The sequence below is a fragment of the Protopterus annectens genome, chromosome 11.part0 (genome assembly GCF_019279795.1).
Source record: "Protopterus annectens isolate FY-2018-M chromosome 11.part0, PAN1.0, whole genome shotgun sequence".
NCBI classification, from domain to species: domain Eukaryota; kingdom Metazoa; phylum Chordata; order Ceratodontiformes; family Protopteridae; genus Protopterus; species Protopterus annectens.
The window spans coordinates 950,648,601-950,674,944 of record NC_056745.1 but is presented as its reverse complement, the minus strand read 5'-3'; the positions used below and the strand labels follow the sequence as shown (position 1 = coordinate 950,674,944).

Below are 26,344 nucleotides of genomic sequence, written 5' to 3'. Positions count from 1 at the left end.
AACTGTTTCAGGAGAGTGCTACCACGTACAATCGAATGTCAGTAACCATCCTACAATACTTTTTTTTTATTCTTTTTTTATCAGGCATGTGTAGAGTTTAGATGACAGGAAGGGCTTAGAAATACAAAACTTGATCCATTAGTTACATTGCTGAATGGACACATGTAAAAAGAAGAGGTATAGGTAAGAAAGACTGCTGACACTGAAGGAGGTTGTGAGACTGTAGTGGTATATGATTTTTTTTTCATATTTTGGTAAATAACTTTGCAAGGGACCATCTGAATGTGCTAAATAATGCATCATTTTGAAGACAGTATTGATAGCGGCAACATGGTAAAAGAACTGTGCCCGTATGCTGTTGTACACATGTACAGATAAAGTTTGTTTCAGACTTATGGTTATGGAAATTGATTTTTTGTTATATTTTGGTAAATAACTTTGCAAGGGAGCATGCCAGTGTGCCAAGTAATACCTCATTTTGAAGACTGTGTTACTCCTTACAACATGGTAAAAGAACTGTGTCTGTGCACTGTACACATGTACATATATCACAGTTTTAGCCTTGTAGGGGTATGAAAATTATACATTTCCAATACTTCTCATTATTATGCCCATATCTTTGCAAGGGAGCATGGTGATGACACAAACGATGCATCATTTTGAAGCTGACATTGAGACACACATCTACCCTGACATGTAGCCTCTGTCTGTTACAGGTGATGAGATATTATGCTTTGTTTATTTATCAATTGTGAAAAATGTTGTATTAATCTTATGTCTGTGAATATCTCTGTAAAGAAGCATCAAACAGTAATGGTTAAGGTGTCATTTTAAAGCTGACATTCATACAAACAAATTAAATACAAATTGTGTGGGTCTGCATGCTACATTGACCAAGATATTGTGCTTTGCTTTTCCAAAAAGGTAAGAAATATGCACAATGTCAGCATTCCCTGCCAAATATTTAATAATGACTTTGGTACGCACTTGTCAACATTTACACTGTTGGAAAGGTCAGCGTCTGCTGAACAACTTTCGCATTTACATTTTTAGTCTAGCTCTTATAGTTAAAATTTTCTGTATGGTATTACAAATGGATTTTCTGAAAATTAGCTCATGCTGCACTGTTGTTCCTATGGTGGAATTAAGCAGGCAGCTTTTTCTGAGCTGCTTCGGAGTGAATGAGTTTACTCCTTTAGCACTTACTTTGCCTTCAGCTGTCTGTCAGTGCAAACAGATAGAATGCAAGTGTAAGACTCATGAAATATAAAGCTACTACTTATGTAAAACTATATCTTGCATAATCATGCATCTGTTTTTCATTTTTTGGTACTTTTCCGTTAAACCCCTACCAGTTTGTGCTGCTGTATTTCGCCAGTATTTCAGTACCGGACGCAAGTTTGTGGTTGACAACTACTTCTGTACAACTGACAAGTGTCTATTGTCATGTTAGGTGTACAGGACCATTTGGTCATTGCAGAAGTAGCTGCAGTCCACCGTTAAACCCCTACCGGTTGCGGCAGTCTTTTTATTTTTTATACACATGCTTTCAGCCAGAAGCTATTTACCTTTTCAGTAGAATACTTAACAGAGAATCCAGTCTCACTGTAGAAGAAGGTTAATGGTAGGGAATACCATTAGGAGAGAAGGTGAAAGGGATTCATAGTACTGGATATGCCCGGAACGGGTGATGTTTATCATGTATTTTCAGGATTGATGTGTACTGCTGTGAAATCAACAACTGCAAACTTTATAAACTACACCTCGCATTGCAGCTGTATTTCTCAGCTGCGCGAGGTGCTCTGAAAAAGTCTTCAGAGTTGTACTACAACACAATACCAATAAAAAACATATCGGTCTTTCCAGTGCTCACACTCCTCGGTTTATTCAGTCAGTCCTGACGCCAATGAAAGGAGTCATTCTCCACATTATAAAAACTGTGATCGCGTGCAGCACCAGACAAGACATTTGTCTCTGCACTACTGCCTGCCACATGACATAAAAAAAGAAAAGTTAACTTTACCTAATGAAAATGATGCTTTTCACATCACATTTGTTAGTCCTGCATATATGATAAAATAGCGCCGAAACACAGCAGCGCGAAGACTTGGTAGGGGTTTAACGGAAAAGTACCCATTTTTCATGCGACATAAAAGTATTATAAGCATTTTCTTTGATTCATTTGTGAAAAAAACTACAAGTTAATATGCATTTTGTGAAGAATAAACATGACACATAACCTTCCATAACGCACGGAAAAGTTGACATTCTTCAGGCATATTAACATAACTGCACTTTTTGCATTCAGTTGTGCATACTTGTTGTATTCCTTTTGTGAAATGCATTTTGTGTACAGTTAGATCTTCACAGGGGTTTAAAGTGTGGTAGTGTTTATAAATAGTGTGGATAGGTCTTTTTCCATTACCTTTATATCCACAGCTCTAACCTAACCAACTTTAGGATCCGGATTAATTAGCCTTTACAGTCATGGCTTCAACCATGAAATTCAAAGTAAGGAGTTTTGAATCAGACATTCCTTTATTCATGTACTTATGCACTATTGCTTCATTCCACTTAGTACTTGTAGTTATCATTATTCTGTGAACTTTCCTTCCATATTAAACATGAAACAAAGAAATGCATAAGCCTTTATTTATACAGCTACTGACTTCACTAGGATTGTGATATGTTCATGACATTTCCCCGTATAGGTATTAATGTTATATTAATTATAAGCAAAATCCTACCACATGAGCTTTCATTGAAATATCATTCAGTACACTAAACTTTACAAGATGTTCTTCGTGTTTCACTGTTGCAGTCATTACATTTGGGTAATCTGCTGGCAGATTGCCCTCAGTCGGCCTGATTAAGCATCGGTTGCTGTCCCTTTCTCCATGATGTCATGTCGTCAGGGGGTATAAAACATGCAGCAGACATCATTACCTCAGTCTTTCTTGCCGTGCGGTGCCCGAAGCAGAAGCAGATTGCAAGTGTCGGTCGGCCTACTCCTGAAATTTTCATTTTCGAGTTTCAGAACCGAAGTCTTCAACTTAAAGCTAAGTACCCCATTGGGGAAACTTTTTCTTGCTCCTTACCGATGTCAGTAAAAGTTAATTGCATTACTTGTGGGAAGCAAATGCCTCATATTTTCATTTGTACTGTATTTCTTGTCTAGGCCCTGACCACGACGTACCTTGCTGTCAGTTTTGTGCTTTATTTAATCAGTGCACTATCCATCAGTACATTTTCGCCTCTAAATATTTCTGTTCTCAGTTTAATTATCCAGAAATGACGTCTGTTAGCCATACGACTACCAGAATCCTGAAAAAACACAAAGAAAAGACAGGCCGTTGAGGTAAAAAACTGCCCGATGCTTCTTCTAAACCAGTCGCTAGTTCGCCGGTACTAGTGAGGCGCTTTCGCAGCCCCTGATGCCCCCTACTTCTGATTCGCAGGCCTCTACTGAGACCCATTTGGAGTCCGGTATGCTGCGAGATGCTTCACCTTTGGAACCCGCGGATGTCTCTACCTTGGATGGGTCTGGAGCTGCTGTGCAGGCACCGGCTTCTGAGGGTGTGTTCAGGCCTACAGACTTGCATATTAAACAGACTCCACCTTCAATACTAAGGCCTAAATCTCACGCCATGTCTAAAAAACCGACGCCCAGGCCACTTGTTCAGGCCCCTATGCCTAAAAAACAAATGATCAAAATGGCTGAAGATCTAATTACTCTAATCAGGGGTAGTCAACCCCCGCCCCCTTCTAAGAGGCCTAGGGCTGAGCTTGACTATGAATCTTATGAACAGGACTCTGTTTCTTCTGACTCTTCTAATGACCTGGATTTGTCCACACCTACTTATGAGGATTCTGATGCAGAGGATTCCATTCCCTCTGCTCCCCCCCGTGAGGGCTTTTCTTTTGGGGAAAATTTACATACCTTAAAGGAGCATTTCCACTGGGAAAGCCAGGACTTTTCTGAATCCAAAAAGAGGCTTAGGAATTTCCTTCTTCAGCATAGGCCTTTGGCTATACCCTCCTGTACTAGACATTGTTGATGTGTTTTCAGAATTCAGTATGGCCCCTGATTCCCTGACTCCGGCTCCTAGTAAACCAGACAGATACTACAGGGTTCCTGAGTCCCACAAGTTCCTTTTCAAAAATCCTGTTGTGGACCCAGAAACCATTTCTCAGGGACCCAAGGGCATTAAGGCTTCTATTGCTAAAAATCCTACCCCTTCTGATAGAGACTCTAGGGTGCTGGATAGATGGGGTAAAAAGGTTTATACTTCTGCAACCTTGGCTATCAGGGCTTTTAAACTGTCAATTTCATATGTTAAAATATCAACAGCATATCATGGGACTGCTTAAACAGAAAATGATGTTGATTTCTGACTGTGTGGAAAATAAAGATTTGCAGGATTTATTGCATTCAGCTGAACAAGTTGGAAAACATACTTTGTAATGTGGTTTTGATTCTTTAGAGGCCTCTTGCAGGGCTGCTGTTACTGGGTCTGTGCTTAGAAGGCATGCTTGGCGTAAGGAGCAAATCTCTGCCTCATGTTAAAGCGAAATTGTTGGATGCTCCTTTACATCAAGACCGTCTGTTTGGAAATAAGGCTGAAGAAATTCTAAAAAAGATAAAGCTAAATCTATGCAAACTGTGAAAGATCTTGTACAAGTGCAACCTCCAAGATTTAGTAGGCACTGGCCTACTAAGAACTGGTCCTTTCCAGCTCCTTCCAGATCCACTCAAGCCAAACCCCAGACACACCAAAAGCACCAGGTTTCAGTCCCAAGGGACTCTCAGAACTAAGCAATGGGGTGCCTCCAATTCCAAATCTGGAAATAACAAGACACCCCCCTATGGTAAACAGTCTCAATGACTTTCTTTAAAATTACCAAGCACTTACCTTTCAGCCGCCCCTTTGGGGGGAAAAATTGCTCTTCATGCAAACAACTGGCAACTCATAACCCAGGACAAATGGGTTTTAAATATAGTGTCCCAGGGATACAGATTTCATTTCCACACATTGCCAACTCCAAATGGGTGGCCAGACCTGCGCCCAAATCAGTGGGCAGAGGCTCAGAAACAAGTTCTTTCCCTCTTAAAAATGGGGGCTATTCAACCAGTACCGGAAGAGGAAAAGGGACAAGGTTTCTATTCCAGACTTTTCCTGGTACCCAGAAAAGACGATCATGGCGTCCAGTTCTGGACCTGTCTACTCTAAACACCTTTCTGGACATTCCAAAATTCAAGATGCTGACTCTTCACCAGTTACTTCCTATGCTAGGCAAGGATGCCTGGTTGGTAACTCTAGATTTAAAAGAAGCTTACCTGCATATTCCCATCAGGGAATCTTGCAGAAGATACCTACACTTCAAAGCAGGCTACTTGCATTATCAGTTCTCTGCTCTGCCGTTTGGCTTGTCTACTGCGCCCAGGGTATTCACAAAGTGCCTGGCTCCAGTAATTGCATTTTGCAGGCAAAGAAATATTCAGATATACCCATACCTGGACGATTGTCTAATTCAGGCAGAAAACCAGGCCATACTTATAAAACATCTGGCGTTTGTAAAAAGGGTTCTAACTTGTTTAGGGTACACCATAAACGAAAATAAATCACAACTGGTACCCTCTCAAATTACATTCCTGAGTGCAAGCTTGAATATACAACTGCCCAGATGGCTTACCTTGCGCCAGAAAAGCAAATTCATTTGGTGACTTTCATCAAACAGGTAGCCACAAAATCCCTGCTTATCTGAAAGACAAATACTGCAAGCCTTGGTGTTCATGGCCTCCTGCATTCTTCTAATTCCATATTCAAGACTGCATATGAGGAAACTTCAGTGGTACTTAAAAAGTTTATGGAGTCAACATTGTCACAGCCTGGAAACAATGATTCCTGTCATACCTAGCCTACGCCTAGAGTTCCTATGGTGGGCAGAGGCCTGCCACCAAAACAAGGGACTGCCATTCACACCACCCCCTGCTGCCCAAACCCTAACTACAGACACATCCGACTGTGCATGGGAGGGGCTCATCTGGCAGGGAAGTGCATTCAGGCAAATGGAGGCCAAATCAAATGCACCTACGTATCAATCAAAAAGAAATGCTAGCTGTACAGAATGCTCTGACAGCCTTCAAGGACTACCTTCATCCAGGACAACTAATGGTAAAGACAGACAACACCACGGTAATGTGGTACATAAACATGCAGGGGGGTACACATTCCTACCCCCTCTGCAGACTAGCCATGGCATTGTGGAACAGTCTTGAGCTACTAAGTACAACTACAAGCTCAATTCTTGCCAGGAAAGCTGAATACTCTGGCAGACGAACTAAGCAGAAATCTCATGGACCCACACAAATGGAAACTGGAACCACAGATTTTCAACATGTTGCCAAGCAAATGGGGAAGCCCAGACATAGATCTATTTGTCCTCCCCCAGATCTACCAGTTGGACAAGTTTTGCACAAGAGCTCCACACAAAAAAGCCTGGAAAGTGGATGATCTGTCCTTCAGCTGGAAAAAACTATCAGTCTACGCCTTTCCCCCTTTGCCTCTGCTCTCCAAAGTTCTGCTAAAAGTCAAACAGGACAAGCCAAAAATGATTTTGATTGCTCCAGACTGGCCACACCAACACTGGTACCCACTCCTGCGCAGTGTGTCACAAGTATCCCCATGGCACCTGCCTCAGACACCTACCTTACTGTCTCATCAGGAGAACCAGATTCTGCACCCTCATCTCCCTACATTGAACCTTGCAGCTTGGCTAATCACTTAAATTCACCCTTAGCATCCCTCAGCAAACCTGTGATGGATGTCATCTTGGAGGCGAGAAGACCTAGTACTAGAAAATCTTATGCTGACAAATGGAAAAGGTTCTGTGCTTGGAATCAGTCTCAAGGAATGAGCACAGCAGTGCCCAATTTACCTCAGATTTTACAATATTTAACTGAGATGCTTCACAAGGGCCTATCTTTTTCCTCCATTAAAATCCACGCCTCAGCCATTTCAGCTCATTACAACACAGAACCTCCCCTCTTCTCTCATTCTCTGCTCAAGCAGTACCTCAGAGGGGCCAAGAACTTGAGACCACCCAGGAGAGCTTCAACCCCTGCCTGGGACCTTAGCTTTGTAATGGAGAAACTCACTCTGCCTCCTTTCGAGCTAGCTGCTACTGCAGACTTGAAAGTTCTTTCTTGGAAAACAGCCTTCCTTCTGGCAATCACTTCAGCTAGAAGGATATCTGAGTTACAGGCCCTTATGGCAATGGAGCGTTTCATCATTTTTCATGCGGACAGGGTGTCACTCAGGACCAATCCATCCTTCATGCCCAAGGAGGTATCCAGTGTGGCTCTTAATCAGTCCATTCATTTGCCAACTTTCTTTCCCAATCCACAGAACAAAGGGGAACAGATTCTGCATTCCTTGGATGTGCACAGACAACTGAGATTCTACTTGGACAGAACTAAAACTCGAAGAAAATCTGAACTGCTGGTAGCATTTGCTGCAGGGACAGAGGGAAAGGCTATTTCAAAACAAACCATTTCTAAATGGATAAGCCATTGCATTAATTTCTGCTACAAGCATCATGGAAAGCCTATCCCCATGGGATCAGATCTCATTCCACCAGGGCTGCATCTACCTCTACAGCCTTTCTTAGAGGTGTTCCTACCAGGGATATTCTAGATGCTGCTACCTGGAGTTCAGTTCATACTTTCACCAAGCATTATCATTTACCAATTTTCTCTAAATCCAGAGCTGGCTTTGCCACTGCTGTCTTGCAGCGCCTTATAGCTGGTGCTAATGTTGTATAAATCCATCCTCCCAACCATGGCTTTGGGACTCTACCCAAATGTAATGACTGCAACAGTGAAACACGAAGAACATAGTACAGCTGTGTACACTTACCATAAATGTAGATGTTTGAGTGTATTCACTGTTGCAGTCCTGGTTACCCTACCTCCAGCCCCTTGTTTTTTCTCTGACTATACCTCTACTTTCTGTTTCTGTGCTTAAAAGCCTTTTTGGTGTATTTGCTTTTGATTGGAGGTATACTGCTGTAATTTAAGATTGTATTTTGCTCCCCATTTGGGGGGCACCTGACATCTGGGGCAAGAAAAACTGAGGAAAATGACATCGGCTTCATGTTTTATACAGCTGACGATCTGACGTCATGGAAGAAGGGACAGCAACTGACGCAGGACCCAAGACTTTGTTAATCAGGCCAACTGAGGGCAACCTGCCAGCAGATTACCCAAATGTAATGACTGCAACAGTGAATACACTCAACATCTACATTTATGGTAAGTGTACACAACTGTACTTTTCTTGAAATGTTCTTATTGGTAAGTAACAATTTAGCAGCTTTGTTTGTTTTATGGTCATGCATCACTCAGAAATTTTGAGCATTTTAATGAGGTGGATAGTAAAACCCCAAGATAACCAAACTATAATGCGTCTTGCTTACAGCATTAGCTTTACATGGTTTAAAATATTTATTTCTTTTTCCATTTTTCTAGAACTGGGGAGAGCTCCTACAGAGCGTGTTTTTCTTTTCACTCTTCTTACAGTGAGGTAAGTAATTGGTAGCACTTTTCATGTGAAGTCCATTGGACTGTGGCCAAAAGCAGTTATCCATTTGTTACAGGAGGAGTTCCATAGTTCGTTCCCTTGGACAGAGTGAGAGGAGAAAATAGCCAGTGGTTCAGTGCACCAAAATCAAAATGTGTTTTCTCTCTCCCTCCCTCCTTCCATGGAGGTTGTGACGCCCCTCCACTGGCCCAGTAGTCAAGGAGCCTCAGTCCTCACCACTGACAACAGTGAGCAGTGTCAGATCCAGGAATTTGCAAAAGGAGGGGCGCAGTCTGGTTAGTTGACTACTGGGGTTGAAGCAGGAAAGTGGGATACTGGGTTTGGTGGTTGTGAAAAGATCACCTTAAGAAGCTCTGACGTGTGGAAAGACATCAATTTACATTCAGTTGCACATGATTTTGCTGTGGATATGGTATTACAAACATAATTCCTGTGCAGCACACAGCACATGTACAGATAGTGCAAGTAATTTCAATGCATGCCTGGAAAAGATGATTGGTTGCCCATACCAAGTCTCATTCTCCTTCCATGTCATAGTGGGCATATGCACTGTTATAAACTTGGAAAGAAACCCCCCTGAAGGTGGAAATAACTACAGCAAAATGTATGTTATTTTTATGTAACATAAAATGTATACCACAGGCACAGATGTTTGGAAAAATTAGCAAAAGCTTCATTTAATGGATGTACCAAATAATTAAACTCATCATTAATGGGAGGGACCTATTCATCCCTATTCCTATATATTGCACTGTGAAGATCTAGAAGACCTATGTGGGAGGTAAGTGTACACTCCTGGACAATCACAATAATAAAACCAGGAACGGGCCCTTTCAGGATCTAAAGTCATTGTTTTCATTGTGAGTCTCTGCAGGGTCAATGTAATGTATTAACGGTGTTCTGAGTTCCTAGAAGTTTTAACGTTCATTTCAGTGAAACACTTTCCACAGTCATGTAACAGCATTTAACTACTACTGTGCACGTTATCTGATAAAATATAATCTCACTGCCATTGGCTATAGTATATGTGATGAAATCAAAGACATTGTCCTGAAAAAGGAAGAAGTGCATCTGAAGAAAGCATTAGGCAAATGACAATATTTAAATGAAAACTCACACAATCCAGCAGGAGTTTGGAGTGCTGAATAAATTGACGTATTGTACACGATATACACTGTAGCAGGGGTGTCACTTACTAACACTAATACTAACACAAAGGACTGTTCAGTTCCACTAATATCCCTATTAGTGTCTGTTTTTTTTTTTTCTGACAATGACTTACAGAAGTTATCTCTTGAATAAAAAAGAAATAAATTAAAATATGCAGAAAACAATGAGCCAGTGACTACTGCATTTGAGGTATGCAGTGCTTAATAATCCTGCTGGTAAAATCTGAAATAAGACCAACTGCAACATGGTTTGAATCATTTTAGATTTACCCTGTAACCCCAACATTGAAAGAACAACTAAACAGACCACACTTGTGGGTAAATACTAGCATTATCCACACATTCTTTTGCGTATGTTTATTACACAGTGGCTTTTTTCTGCAATCAGTGTTTTAGTAGTCTATTTTATTTTATTTTTTTTCCAATCAAAGTATGTCCTTCTCATAATCCAACCAATTAGTAAAAGCTTACAGCGGCATATGAAAAATGTAAAGTCTGAACATAAATATAAAAATAAATTGCTACAACTCTCCCTTTCATAGACAGTTTCACGTGCTACTTGACTTGATATGGTTTCAGAGATGTTGCTTTTCATATAATATAATAATGGACACTGGACTTTTCATAACAGCAGATCCAAAATAGTTAGATATTCTTATATGACCAAGAAGAGTTGTCTTTTGCAGTGTAACCACCTGCTGCAGTGGTGCACCAAACTGGCGTAGGGCAGGGCTGTAACAAAATTATTAAATTTACAACTAACCAGCCCAACAAAACTCATCACTACAAAGCTCTCCATCAACTTGACTTGCTTGAACTTCCTAATACGTGTCCTGCTGCCAGCTAAAAGAGCATATAACACCCTAACATAACGGAAAAATGTCCATTAGTAGGTAACTTGTACAGTGGTATACACCAAGAGACATTTGGTTAAAAAAAAATTGGTTCTGACGCACACATTGTACAACTCTTACAGAAATTTCTTATATTTCACATACATAGCTAAACTCTGGAACTGCAACCCAGTCTCACATCAACAATCCCAGAGTACTTAAATAGCTAAAAAAATACTTAAGCATTTGTTTTTAGCGTCAGGAATTTAGGTTGGGCATCTACTACACTCTTCTACTTACGCCGAGATGTGTTCACCATAAGAAGAAAAAAAATAGATTCTAGCACTTAAACTTAAAACTTTTACCCTAGACCAGTTGTCCTGATAGCATAGTAATGCTTCTCTAAACTTCTGTTTGACATCCTGGTAGCTTTACTGATCCACACAGATCACATTACTTGATTTACACTAAAATACATCTAGAGCCAAATACAATTCGCCTCTTAAAGACCACTTTAGGCATGTTGGATTTTATAATTATTGTAATTGCAGTCTCTGTGTATTCTCATCTCTCTTTTAGTTACCATTCCTGCTTTTTTATAACTCCCATTTACATAACCTTTTATTGATCTCCTTTTGTATATATTACTTCTGGCCATTTTTTTAATGCTTCTGATGGATTGGGGAAGGCCGTAAGCATTTTCAAATTATCAGAAATAATAATTTAATGCCATCACTATCCAAAAAGTTCTACAGTTTCAAGGATCTTCTATTATTCTCAATGGTGATCTTTGTTCATGGTACCCTAATTCTACAAATAACGCTTATATTTACTCATTTTTCTTGTCTTGAAACACTCTCTTAATCATTAAGATTACTAAGAACTTCAGCTAGGAAGTTCACATGATGGTTGCATGTGTTACTTTATACTTAAAATATGTTCTTATGATTAATTTGATTCAGTATTATTTGCAATGGATATGTTAGAAAAATTATTGAGACTAAATGTATGACAGATCCTTTCAGTGTGGTACATGGACATTTTTCAAACATGAAATGAGGAATAATAATATAAATAAGCAGTTATTTTTCATATTAAATTGTCTGAAGAAGCGTATCGTAGTATACGTGAAAGCGCTTACCGTCTGTCTGTTTTATTAATAAAAAGTTTAAGCAACGTGGAGAGTCGGAAGTTTTGTTTTGCTTCATTTTACCGTTGGATTTAACTACTGACTCTTAGCAGTTTAGAGATTCGTATTTTATATTTTCTTTGTTTGGCGTTTTTCGAACCTCTACTGCACACGTTTGAGCTACAATGAAACTTGAACTGGATTACAATCCGGAACCGAGGCGATTAAATAATGAACAGCAATGGACTGCGATTACTTCGTGTAAGTCAAACCCTTTATTGGCTCTGGACTTGAATGTTCCAGTTTCTAATATAACAGACATTAATATTGACAATATTGAACTCTTTAATTCCAATATGAAAATGCTTGAGAATGAGCTGTATAAGCTACAAAGGCTGATATGGCAACGCAAACATCTAGAGGCGTGCCTCCATTATAAACTGATTCCGAGAGGGATGCGTATTCTTGTAATGCCGACATATGGAGATACGCATCCTACATTGCTAAAAAAATGGCAAGACATTAATATAGAAGCCAGTTACAAACATATGCAGCTCCTAATTGAATACTTTGAGCCGCTTGAGAAGGAGCTAATATCTAAAGTCAACGATATCAATTCTGATCTTAGGAAGAACTTTCTTGACCCTTTTTGTGTACAGAAACTTGAAAATATGTACAACCAAGTCAATATCTATGCTACGAAGCTTCAACAAATTAAACTAAAGAAGCTTCAACGAGACTTTAGAGATTTTTCTACAGGCTGTGTTTTTGTTTGGCCGAGGAGGTTCGATAACCAGCCTATAGGAGAGAATTATGGTTCGAATTCAGCGCCTTTGGACCGTACACTTATAGCGTCTATAGCGCCTACTTCTATTGGTCCACAAACATATGTACCTGATGCTGGCAAAGACACGTCACAAGAATCATTTACTACGCCGCCAGAGACTTTTGCCTCAGTTACTGCTACAGGGGTAATGTCCACGCCGCTTCCAAATCAGGAAGCGAATAAAGCAGCCAAGTCCCTACAATATAACACAGGGGCCATCAGTAAAAGACGTGATGACAACGCTCCTTTTTTACCCTTACCGATACGGAAATCATCGTTCGTGAAAGGAAGAAGGAACAGCTGGGAAAGCAGAAAAAGAAAGCTATCAGGCGAAATGAACGTATATCAACCCAGAAGAATGAGGCAGTAAGAACACTTTATTTCAATCTATCTAGCTATGCTATGAATACCAGTGACATTGAACTGTTAAACAAAGGCCTCTCATTTATTCCCTCTCGGGGAAGTAAACTATCAGATATTTTGATTGACTTACGTTTGTTTGCACGCTCAGTTTGTTTGAAACTGTTTTATTCTAAGGATAAGGATAATGTTGCTAATATCACTGCCAGTATTCCTTTATATAGGAAGAAAAGCTCTTTCATACCTGTTATGCCAGCTCATATAGATTCTTTTATCAAGTTATGTGAAACTGATTTTTATAAATATTTCTATAATGGAAAAAAGAAATGTACATTTTTTAATATGACAAGTGACAATATGAAATCGTTATCTAGTTTTAGCCATGATTATTCATTAACTTTTAGGCCAGTAGATAAAGGGGGAGGCATAGCCATATTTGATACCGCTGACTATAACACACTAATGAATGATATGTTGAAAGCTGACACTACGTATCTTTTAATAGATAGTATGAAATTGAATAAAATTATTAAAACTGTCCAAGCAGATTTGTATGATATGCTCATGTGTTATCAAATATCAGATACTTTATATGAATACTTCTCCATTGACAGTCCAGTAGTTCCAGTAATTAAGGGACTACCGAAGTTGCACAAGGGGATTTTACCCCCACCAATGAGACCAATAGTATCAGGAGCTAAGTGGACTACTGAGAATATATCTAATTATTTAGAAAAAACCTTGAGACCGTTAGTTGAAGCCATCCCCACAATTCTTAAAGATACATATCAGCTTATTGAATATTTACAATCTTTGGATATTGAGTTTAGACAAAATAGACATCTTTTAATTACAATGGATGTACAAAGTCTTTTTACTTCAATCCCGAATGAAACTGGGATAGAAGCTATACGAGAATTACTACAACACAATCAGACTATAAGTGGGGACACAACTATTTTAGTTTGTCAACTACTGGATTTAGTACTTAGCAATAATGTGTTTGCGTTTGGGGGTAACCTCTTCTTACAAACTTGTGGCGTGGCCATGGGGACCCCCTGCGCAAACACATATGCTAATTTAGTTGTGCATCATTGGGAGATGAATTATGTTTTTAAGCATATTTTATTCCAAAAGGTTTTAATTTACAAACGTTTTGTCGATGATATATTAATTGTGTGGGATGGCTCAGCTGAGGAATTTTATAATTTTAAAAATTATTTAGAGACTACTACTACGTTTCTTAGGTTTTCAGTTGAAGCCTCACATTTTTCTGTAAACTTCCTGGACGTCAGTTTAAACATCAGGAGAGGGAAACTAATAACTACATTGTTTAAAAAAGAATGTTGGAGAAATACAATCTTGAAATATGACAGTATGCATCCGCGCCATACATTTAAAGGCATACTGAAAAGTCAGTTTACTAGACTAAGCAAGATATGTATGGATAAAGATGACTTAAATGTAGAAGCTGATAAAATGGTGGAAATGTTTTTAGAAAGAGGGTATGATTTTGATTTGGTAATGGAAGTTCGAAACAATGTCTTACCATCTGAAAGTCTGATACAAGTTGACACAAAATGTAATTATTATATACCCTGTTTTAAAAATGACATGTACAATTATAATGAGAAAGTATCTTTTATTACGACTTATACTAATGATTTTTTGAACATTAAGAAAATATTATTTAATAATTGGAAGGTCCTACTACTAGATGAACCTACAATGAAAATAGTAGGTGTTACTCCACACATAATTTATAGGAGTAATAGAAATTTAAAATCTCTATTATGTGACAGAATACCTAAATTAATGCATGACCAACAGCCTCTAAATGATTCCTATGGAACTTACCCCTGTCGCCATTGTAATTATTGTAAGTTTATTACTAAACATCAGGCTTTTATACATCCGGAGTTTAATTATACTTTTAAACCAAGATTTAGAGCCACATGCGACACTACAGGATTAATTTACTTGGCTACATGTGAATGCTGCAGTGCATTTTATGTAGGACTTACAAAACGGAAACTCAAAAATAGAATATACAACCATCAATACGACATAAAAAAGAAAAATGAATTAAATGCTTTAGCCAAGCATGTAATTTCTAATCCATCACATTTTTTTGTATTTTAGAGTGTTGCAAACAGTGGAAGTTTTGGACAGGGGTGGTGACTATATAAATTTGCTTGAGTTGAATGAACTAAAATGGATTCTCAAGCTTAGAGGCCATTGTAACCCAGGTTTAAATAATTATATTACAATAAAATCCTTTCTTAATAATCGAAGATAATTGTATTAGTAAGAGGCTATATCTTTAGATTAATTTATATTTATTTATATAATTTATCTTCCTCTTACTTAAAATAATATTAAAATACTAAGGTTACAGTATTTATAGAAGTTCCTATTTTTCTATATAGTAGTATAATGACTTAAGATAGGTTTTCTTGTTCATTTTTTAAGTATCATTAATGAAGTTAAAGCATGGGTTGATTTTTCTTGTATTTTTAGCAATCTTAGATGCTTTGGACATAAATTAAATTTTAAAAAAATTTAAAAGCTTCCTTTGATTAAGTCTATAAGACATTTAGTGTGTTTTATGTTATAGATATATATATGTATTTTTATATTTTTATATTTATACATACTTATATGATTATATTTACATATTTATATATTTATATATTTATATATTTATTTATTTGTGTATTTATATATTTATATATATTCATATATTTATATATTTAAATGTTTACAATCTACATTCTATCTTATTTTATTTCAACATATCAAAAGTGATTTCATGAAAAGATCAAAGTAACCAGAGAACTATACAGTATGTATGAGCTACAAAACATTATATATGAAATGAAGTATATTTTAACAAAGTTTTAATATGACTTCAAAAATGTGTGTTTAGGTAAATGAATAAGTTTGTATTTATTATTACTGTTTTTAAAAAAATTTTTATTGTTTCATAAATATTCTCTGGTTAAATGAGTCAATGCTTTGTGTTATGTCAGCTTTACAACTTTAAGAGAGCTCCATATGGAATGGTTTACCTCAATCAAAACAATTGTTAATTGATTAATTGAATAATTCATTTAATTATTCTGGGCTATGCCTCCCTATAAATAAGCAGTTATTTTTCATATTAAATTGTCTGAAGAAGCGTATCGTAGTATACGCGAAAGCGCTTACCGTCTGTCTGTTTTATTAATAAAAAGTTTAAGCAACGTGGAGAGTCGGAAGTTTTGTTTTGCTTCATTTTACCGTTGGATTTAACTACTGACTCTTAGCAGTTTAGAGATTCGTATTTTATATTTTCTATGAAATGAGGAATGTTCGTCGTAATGAGGTACACTTGAGAGGTATAACCTAAAGACTAGAATAAGGCAAGGTGATGTACGGTACTCTTGCTGTGATATGCATTTCAGTAATAAAACATCTGTGTTCATTGTGATGTGCTGCAACAGCAAGAAACCTTTCACACAATTTGTTTTCTTGAAATAGCAGAAATGCCTAAGGTTAGTACAGTAAACTCTCGGTTGACTGGCACCCATGGGGATTGGTAGATGCTGGATAGCTGTAGTTTATGGTTGCTTGAGAGATACTATTACAGATGGGTCTAATACCTTACCCTATACTATACCATACCTACCATAATCACTGTATTGATTTGATTTTAATATTGAATTACAGTAATTGAAAGCCTGGCTGGAATAATAATATTTTAAATTTATATTTCCGCTAGAAAGCATGGCATGTGGAACAGTTTTCAGTGGCACACTGAGTGGTTTGGAACTGAATTAATTGAACAGAGAGAGTGAGTGAATGCATGTATGAAAACAGAAGCAGCTGTGTGTGAGAGGATTGGAGGACTGTATGAAAGCAGAATAGTGTGTGAGAGATTGGAGAGAGAGTGAGTGAATGCATGTATGAAAGCAGAAAAGATGGTGAGAGATCAGAGAGGTGTATGAAAGCTGTATAGAGTGTGTGTGAGAGAGTGGAGAGAGAAAGAGTGAGTGAATGCATGTATGAAAGCTGAAGAGACTGTGTGTGAGGGAGAGAGAATGTACAATCCGATGCAAATTGAGTGTGTGGAGCAAGTGGTGCCATTTTAGAGATTTGACTTGTTTGGTTTGACTTGTTCTCAGGTTGGGGAGAGAAGAGTACAGAGGAGCAGGCTAGCACGTACGGTTGATGCACGGATAAACCAACCTTGAATACTGCAAACAAAATCCAGCACCCTGAGAGTGTATAGCAAAAAAACTGATTTATTGTTAACCATACCGAGAGTCGAACCCTGTCTTTTGCCCAAAATCCATAAATCCCTTTCTACACCTCCTGGTAGACCTATTGTTTCAGGCATTGGATCATTGACAGAACCTTTATCAGTTTTCCTGACTCAATATCTAAAGCCCCTGTTGTCACATGTACGGGCTAGACTACAGGACACTACTGAGTTTTTGCAGATTGTCTCTGAATCACAACTGGAAGCCTATTGGATTATGTGTACACTAGATGTAACATCATTATATACTAGCATACCACATTGGGCAGGTCTATTGGCATTGGAATATTGGCTACTTAAGACCAACCTCTACAGTCCAGGATTTAATACTTTACTCATCTGTATGGCTTTCAAGATCAATGCTATTGGCAAATTCAGGGCACGGCGATGGGTGCTTCTTTTGCACCTATCTATGCAGATCTCTTCATGGGAGGGATATGTGGAAGACCAGATCATATATAATGAAACACACAATCTATATTTGCCTGAAATGGATATTTGGAGATGGTACCTGGGCGATTGTTGGTTGGTTTGGAAAGGGGGAGTTGAGTATCTTACGGAATTTGTGGAATATTTGAATAGCAATAAATGGGGTGTTAGTTTTACAGTAAGCTATGACACACACCAAACTGATTTTTTGGATGTCCACCTGAGCAAGGAAATGGATAATACTCTTCGTACCACTGTGCATAGAAAATATCCACAATACAACAGCCTTCTACATGCCTCTAGCCTCCACCCTAAACACATTATAAGAAATATTCCAAAATCTCAATTTATTAGAATTAAGAGAATATGTTCATCTCATGTAGACCTTCAGCATTGTCAGAATGACCTTTTGAACAGATTCATACAGCGAGGGTATAACAAAATGGATGTCCAATCTGCAGCTAGCATGACCAACAATTTATCGAGGGATAGCTTATTGGGCTATAAAGATAGGATGGCTCAGTCCTCAGGTCAGCTACTTAGATTAGTAACCACTTTTGGCAGGAACACTTACCAATTACAAGACATTATCAGTCAACATTGGAATATACTGTAAACAAATACACATCTTGGCAAGTGGTTAGATGAGAGATGTCTTTACTCTTATCGTAAAGGCAAAACTTTATAAAAGAATCACATCTCAGGATGTCTGCATGACCTAGATGACTATGTCAGGAGATAGATTAATTGGTTGTCATCCTTGTGGTCACTGTTCTTTTTGTAAATATATATTTACAACAAAGGAATTTACTAGCAAGAACACAGGCAGGATATTTAACATTAATCATTTTGCTAATTGCAGTACGGACTGGGTGATCTATTTGGCCACATGTACATGTCGGGCATTTTATATTGGTCAAACTTCTAGACAGCTGCGTATTCGTATTTCTGAGCATTTGGGTGACATTAGAGATGCCAGGACTACCAATGCTTTGTACAAACATACTGTTGTACACAAGACAGCTCAATTCTCTTTCATTTGTATTGATAAGATTGTTGGTCACAGAGCATTCAAAACTGGATGGCATAAACTGTTAAACAGCAAAGAAACTAAATGGATAATCAAATTGGGTGGTTTGTTTCCACCGGGCCTCAATGATAAGTTATAAATTACTTGTTACCATTTTCTACTATGGCTATAAACATTTTTAGTTTCAAATTTCATTTTATAATAGAAGGTAATAAAACCACCAAACGGTAAACACCCTCAGTTGAAAGAGAAATAACCAATAAAGTCCAAACGAATCTGGTAAACTGAGGTTGAAGCAATGAGATGTAAAATCCAAAAAATCTTCAGGGAAACAAGCAAAACTAGTAAATTTTATTCCATACAGACAAGCGCTTTCGCCAGTAATAGCTTCATCAGGTCTATCAAGTACAAATGGATAAAAAAGCTGTTTTTATATATGATCTAACAATTCAATTAGACTTAATTACATCACTCACTTAAAACGGAAATGTCACTACTTTTAAAACCAGATAGATAGAACATCTTATTCCTTTTAGTGCACTTATATAATGATCCTACAGTATGTTAAATGTATGCTTGTATTTATGTGTGTGAATGTAGATATGGATGTGTAACAATCATATATGAAATATATGAAAGAATGTAAGAATCTGTATAAGGAAGTCTGCATAAGGAATAAACTGAATCCCTGAACTCATATATTCATGTGTGACCTCACAAATGCATTTATATATATAGGTTGTAAAGTGCTTGTGCAAGTTTCAGTTTATTCCTTATGCAGACTTCCTTATACAGATTCTTACATTCTTTCATATATTTCATATATGATTGTTACACATCCATATCTACATTCACACACATAAATACAAGCATACATTTAACATACTGTAGGATCATTATATAAGTGCACTAAAAGGAATAAGATGTTCTATCTATCTGGTTTTAAAAGTAGTGACATTTCCGTTTTAAGTGAGTGATGTAATTAAGTCTAATTGAATTGTTAGATCATATATAAAAACAGCTTTTTTATCCATTTGTACTTGATAGACCTGATGAAGCTATTACTGGCGAAAGCGCTTGTCTGTATGGAATAAAATTTACTAGTTTTGCTTGTTTCCCTGAAGATTTTTTGGATTTTACACCTCATTGCTTCAACCTCAGTTTACCAGATTCGTTTGGACTTTATTTGTTCATTTTATAATAATTTTCACTGGTCTGATATATTTATCATTATTATTTAACATGCTATCAATAGTATAATTTTGGAATGTGTGTGGGCTTCTCATTGTGATGGTTTATTGTGGATTACACTTTTTCCACTGTTTTATTTTATTTTTATGTATATTTTTTGTTCATGTATTAGATTAATGTCTTATTTAAATATTAATCTAAACAGGAAATTATGTCATATGTTTCATTTGAATAATGTATAAATAAGGACTGTCTAATCATTCTGACCATACCACTGAAGAAAGCTAACTGCTGAAACCGGTTAGGATTCCTGGTTTTCACCCAGGCGGCCTGGGTTCGACTCTCTTTATGGTTAAACAATAAATCAGTTTTTTTGCTATACACTCTCAGGGTGCTGGATTTTGTTTGCAGTATTCATGGGGAGAGAAGAGGGAGTTTATTCCTATCTTCCTTTTTAAAACTCAAGCTTTAAAAACATAAGGTATGTTTCTGCAGGGGGGGCGGGGACAAAGTGCAACTCACAAAAATTGAATTGTTCATTCTGTACTGTATTTCTTCAATATTTTTTTTTGCCGGTTGCTTGAGTTCCAGTTAACTGAGAGTTTACTGTAATCAGTCCTGCTAGTGAGAATGATAGTGTCCTTTAACTACATACTTTTATTATCAGGCAGAATCTGCATGCCTGTCTCTAACACCTATAGACAAACATGCACTATATTGTGTAATTGGCTACCACTCCCACCCACTAGGTTAGCACAGCCTTGGTCATTCTGTCAGTGATTGACAGGCGTTCCTTCCTTGATTGACAGTGGATGCAGGCAGGGCATGGTAACAGTACTTATACCCTACAACATACCTCTCAACTGTTCCTGATTTTAACACAAATTTTAGCTCAGTCCCTCTTAATCCCTCCTAAAACTGGTCACTTTTGGAGGTGTGGTGGTGCGTTGCACTTAATAAATAATGACAATATAATGAGAGTTATGGACTTCTTTTACTTCAGAAACTATATATTTATTCACATTAGTACTGTTAACTTGAGATGGTAACAGAAGTTAATGTTTTAAAATGTGCCCCTGATTATCCATGATTATTTTCGGATTTGTCCCGGTTTGTCTTGAGATTTGTCCCCATTTAGTTGAGAGTTATGCCATAGGAACTACAGAAAATGAATATGAAAACAATAAACAAATACCATATATATTACTTATGAAGCCATTTCGTATTAAAACCTACGGAACTACAGAAGTAAAATGAGCACTTCTGTCATTAAAAGTAAAGCAAAGCTGATGTAGTACACAGACGTGAACACATGCAGAGATTAAAGGTCAGCCAAAAGTAGGTGACAGCTTGTAATTTATTTATTTTATTTATTTAACATTTGGTAACTGGGAAAGTCTGACTGGGTCAGAAACTAATTTCAGCGGAGGCCCAGGGAGAAAAGCTCCATTACTGCAAAAATTCTCCATTAAAAAGCTTGCCTCTCAACTGTCCCTAATTTTCAGGGACATCCCTGAATTTGACTCTAATCTTAGCTCTGTCCCGCTTCATTCCTCCTAAAACAGCAGATGGCTTTTGCAGGAAAGTTAGTGAATTGCACTTAGTAAATAGTGACAATAAGTAAGGGTGTATACTCCTTTAACGTCAAACGATGTACATTAATACACCTTCCCTTATTTTGTCAGTGTCTCACATAAATAGTACTAACAGTTTAAAAGTGACCCTGATTTTCCCTGATGTACTCTGGCTATGTCCCTATTTCTGTTGACATTTGTCCCTGTTTGGTTGAGAGCTATGTTAAAAAGTACAAAATGAACAATCCTATCCACCACTGCAGATTGACTGTAACACTCTAATGCTGGTGTACAGGTCAATCACACATGTACAACTTTCCCTGCACAAAACTGGGAGCACCAAAACAAATTCTGCTCCACAGAAACTTTAACACTTTAAATATTAAAATAAGCACTGATAATGTTATAAAAGCAAATGTCCTTGTTATGGTTCAGCTTATTTACCCAGTCTTTGTTCCAGAATCATCTTTTATTGACTGTGTTGTATTAGTCTACATAACAGCTTGCACAGCTCTGGGCTTGTCCCCAGTATAGCATCTACCCACTTCCACTTCTATTAATTGTAGTCCACTGACAACAGACTCAGAAACTTAAAACCCCATATTCAGATTCCTAAAGTTTTTTTGTAACAGCTGAAAGTTTAAGGATATAGATATAAAAGAAGTTTTTAATCTAACTTTTAAAATTCTGTCTGTGAACTTCTCCTGACCTCAAGGAAAGATTTTCCTTTCTGAGAAAAAGTCAAACTTAAATAGATGGGGACGGGTTAGTACTTTCTGATCAACTTCATAGAGAAACAGCAGAGTTGGCACCGATTCTATACAGGAACTAATTCCCCTCGGAAGCAGTTTATTTGTATAACATGGTTTACATAGAGTTAGTCCTTCATGCTGATATATGGTAAGGAGATATTTTACGATGTTTGTACATTCACTTAAAACTGTAGCTCTCACCAGTCTGGGACAAATTTAGAAATACTCAGGGACACTTTACATTGACAGTAGGAGAATGGGAAGTAATATATATTTTTTTCTCAAGTGAAAGTGTAATTTACCACCATTTCTGCAAAAGTCACCAGTCGGGAGGGGCAAAGTTAAATCTGAATCAAAATTAGGGACAGCTGAGTGATGATGTTACTCCTGGATAAACGTATGCTAACATCTATTTAGCGAGTGACTACACAATTAAAACTGAGGGAAAATACATATAAAACGAAGTAATGGGACAGCTGAAGACCAAGTACATTTGCCTTTAATTCTGTGCTTTCTGCTTAGCATATTAATTACAGTACTGTAAGCTTCAGGTCACTGAGATCTTAAACTTCCCTTTTACTCTGTGACGCACTTGTCTCCAAAAATAAGCGAGCAGGCACTGGCAAATTAAATCCTGCACACTTTTAGAGAGAGTAGAAAAAAAAAAACATGAGGAAGGAAAAATTAAGACAACTACAATAGTTTCTCACCTCCATGTTACATTACGTAATGCACTCCAGTTAGGAAACGCACAAAATACTGTGCAGCATTATTGACAATGTCAAAAAAAAAAAAAAAATTATAGCAGCATTAATAGCTCTATGGAGGTACCCAGCAGTCTAAAAAAAAAAAAAAAACACTGGTTGGGGAGATAGCAAGTCTCTAAAGCTGTACACAACTTGAACATTCGCACCTTTTGTAACACAAGCAGAAAGACCCAATTTGAAAGTCCGTACCAGTAGAAATAATTGTTCAAAGACAAAACTTTTTTCTAAAGCTAAATGCTATTTTACTACACCAGTGAAAAAAAAAAGCTATAATTCCACTTAAAATGTGTGCCTTCTATAGAATAAAGTGTAATGCCTGTTGTCAACCATAGAACAAAACCTCTTTTTTTGCGAACTTGTTTTACATATAAAATGTTATTTATTTATTTATTTTACATTTGTTGACTGGGATAGTCTGACTGGCTTCATGTCCATTTCAGTGGAGACCTGGGGAGAAAAGCTCCAAGGTAAGCAGATACAGTAAAAACAATAAAAACTTATTACAAATATGGTATTGACAAAGAATACATAAGCAAACATGAATAGACAAGTTCAACAGGTTAGAGTTGCTCCCTGGTGACAGTCAGGGGTAAGTTCAACAGTAATCTGATTAATAGATTTTTCACATTCATGATGAGAGTTAGCCAGGCTTGTTGCAGCGGCAAAGCCAGTTTAATGCTATATGTTGTTTGTCTAGTTTTAAATTGGCCTAGGGAGGAGAGCAAAGTAATATCAGCTGGAAGTGAGTTCCAGGCTCTGCCTGCAGAGTTTGCAAAGAGGGAATCACCGGCTGCATTTTTAATTGTGATTTTGTCTGAATTAGTAGTCTGTTCGTGGATCGAAGCAGTCGTGGATTGTTGTAGGGGGTGATAAGATTTTTAAGTGCTGGTGTATTATCTGGATTATAAAGGATTTTATTAGCCATAATCAGTAAATTATACTGGATTAAAAAAAATCTATATTACTGCATGTTAAACCACATCTGGAAGAAAATTATTTCAATAAAGTAAAAGAATTAGCAAATAATTACCTCAGTGCAGATCATTCCCTCACACTGGACAAGCAGTTTCAAACTCATTTGTCTGACTAATCTTATTTTAAAATTGGGTCTACTTCATGTTGTCGAAGGCCGACAATATCGAAGCTGATATTGTCGGCACCAGATTAGCGAAAGCAAAAAACATTGAATGTTTAAACGGAAATCTCCATAAGGGGAGATTTCCATTTAGTTCAATGTAGTGCGGTCTCAGAGTTGGTATATTTAAGTAGGGGGGTGTGGGGGGGGGGCAAAGGTAAGTTTTCATTTATTTTTTTAGGCATTTTTTTTTATCTTTTGATGTTTCAGAATTTGATGATATGGTGTCGACCATATCAGATTCGATATTCTGAAACTTTGATAAGATAATATAGACCCTTAAAATTAAACGGTCTTCTGTCTTTTAACTAAGATTTTACTCACAACTATATCACAGCTGTCACCAATGTGCCTAAATTACAATGGAGATGCAGCTGGAGGATCGTTTAAAAAAAATCATCTGACTGCAACCTCCAATCGCATCTCCGATGTATTAGGCATGTTGGTGACAGAATTCTTTGGGTAGAAAAGATGCGTGTCCTGATTAAAAAAACAAACAACAACAAAAAAGCAAGTTTAAAAAGGGGCTGGCATGCGCCTGTGCGCCCAAGCCTTAATCTGCCACTGGTGAGGGACGTGCACAATGGGAGGATGACAAGTACACACACAGATACAGCGATACATTAAAGTGCAATTTCCCTTAAGATCACACAGAGATCAGTCAGTCTGGGGCTGGTTTCTCCCTCTGTGTCCAGATCCCCAATAAGACTTCCCACTGGCACTGCTAAAGAGTTGAGATCTCAGCTGAATGGCCAAGCTAAGACCTCCAGCAGCCTCTCTGTCAAGCCACTGCTTCGTGTCCCTGCCCAAGTAGCTGACACACACATACACACACGCACACACACTTTGAGGTTGAATTGATATACAAACACACACACAAACATGCACACCTGGGGAAGGCTGGCAAAGGTTTTCTAGCTATGCCCCCTTTCTGCCTAGACTGTAAGGTAGTACCAGCTGTCACCAGCAAGCTCTTTATCAGCTATTCTAAGGCCCTTAGCAAAGGGTGTCCAATCCTATTGTGTAATATTACTATTAATCCAAATGGTAGTTTTGACCAAGCAAGGCTATTTAGGAGTGGCCTGTACAGTGTCACCAAATACATATGAAAGTACGCTAAGAGCTTAAATATGTCTCAAATAGCCACAAAGATAAGTTTAAATATATTTAATAATGAATAATAAAAGAACAAAACAATGCTCAATAACAGTTACTTCAGTGTTCAATATCACAGGAAATATTTTAAAACGATATTGCAGGACACTCTCAAATACAGAAAACATCTAAACTAATCTTTACTATTTTCATATCTATATCTGCCCTGAGTCTTATGTACAGCAAGTGCAGATGTCGTGCTGATGAGTCGATGTTCTTTCTAGGTCCAATACAAAATGCACAGTTTCTCTCTGAGAGTTCTTAAATTAATATCAAACATTACTGTTGGGTTAGCTTGGATGACATCACTCTGTCACCTGACTTCAGTTCCCAGGCTAAACAGAAACTTAACAGAATTTAACTGTGCTAAAAATACATATCTCTCAGAAGTTTGCAGATCTTGAAAGTCATAAAACAATAAAACACTTGCAAAACAATGCAGAAGGCACCCTAGTTTTAGACATCCTGTCTCCTTGCTGCATTGAAACCAACTTTTGTAGCACAATCATAAAGCACTTAATTTCAACTTTTTTTCTTGAAGTTTTGTAAGTTAATCTTCTATATTCCAGCAGGGTTCACTGTGTTTACATTTTTGAAGCTCAATACATAACATACAGTTCTATATAAACCATATCAATATTCACAAAAAAAATTACAGAATTTACAAAATTCCAGATAGCTGGGCTGGCAGTGTCACAGAGGTTGCCCATCTTTTGATGTTGTATGACCCCCAGATTTAGTTTAGTAGAGTAGAAGAGTATGCGAATGAGGGGACAAACAGCCCTATATGAGGATACAGGAGGATTTCTCCCTCCTCCATTAATAACCATGGTATTTCTGTCATTTTGTACTTACAAAATGGTTGCACATTGATCAACAGCTTAATTTCAGCTCTCGCAGTGTGTGAAAAAAGAAGATTGTTGATAATGGCTAGAGATTCTGCCAGTTTTAGTAAAATTCAGTTACTGCCTAGTAAGTGCACTTCCTGGATACCAACAAATAAAATACTTAGGGTCTGAAAGAAAATGGGCTAGAAAAGGTGAAAACAAAACAGAGTGGGAAGAATCTTGCAGCTGTTAGCAAAATTC

General features: G+C 37.5%; 1 protein-coding gene across 2 annotated transcripts in view; it reads left to right on the top strand.

The window, feature by feature from the left end:
- LOC122815653 (protein artemis-like) overlaps positions 1–26,344 on the top strand; it is a 934,783-nt gene that overhangs the window by 751,589 nt on the left and 156,850 nt on the right. For both annotated transcript variants that reach the window (XM_044088335.1, XM_044088334.1), the window contains exon 11: positions 8,531–8,585. In XM_044088335.1, coding sequence (XP_043944270.1) covers positions 8,531–8,585 — 55 coding nt within the window. The remainder of the gene's footprint in view (positions 1–8,530; positions 8,586–26,344) is intronic.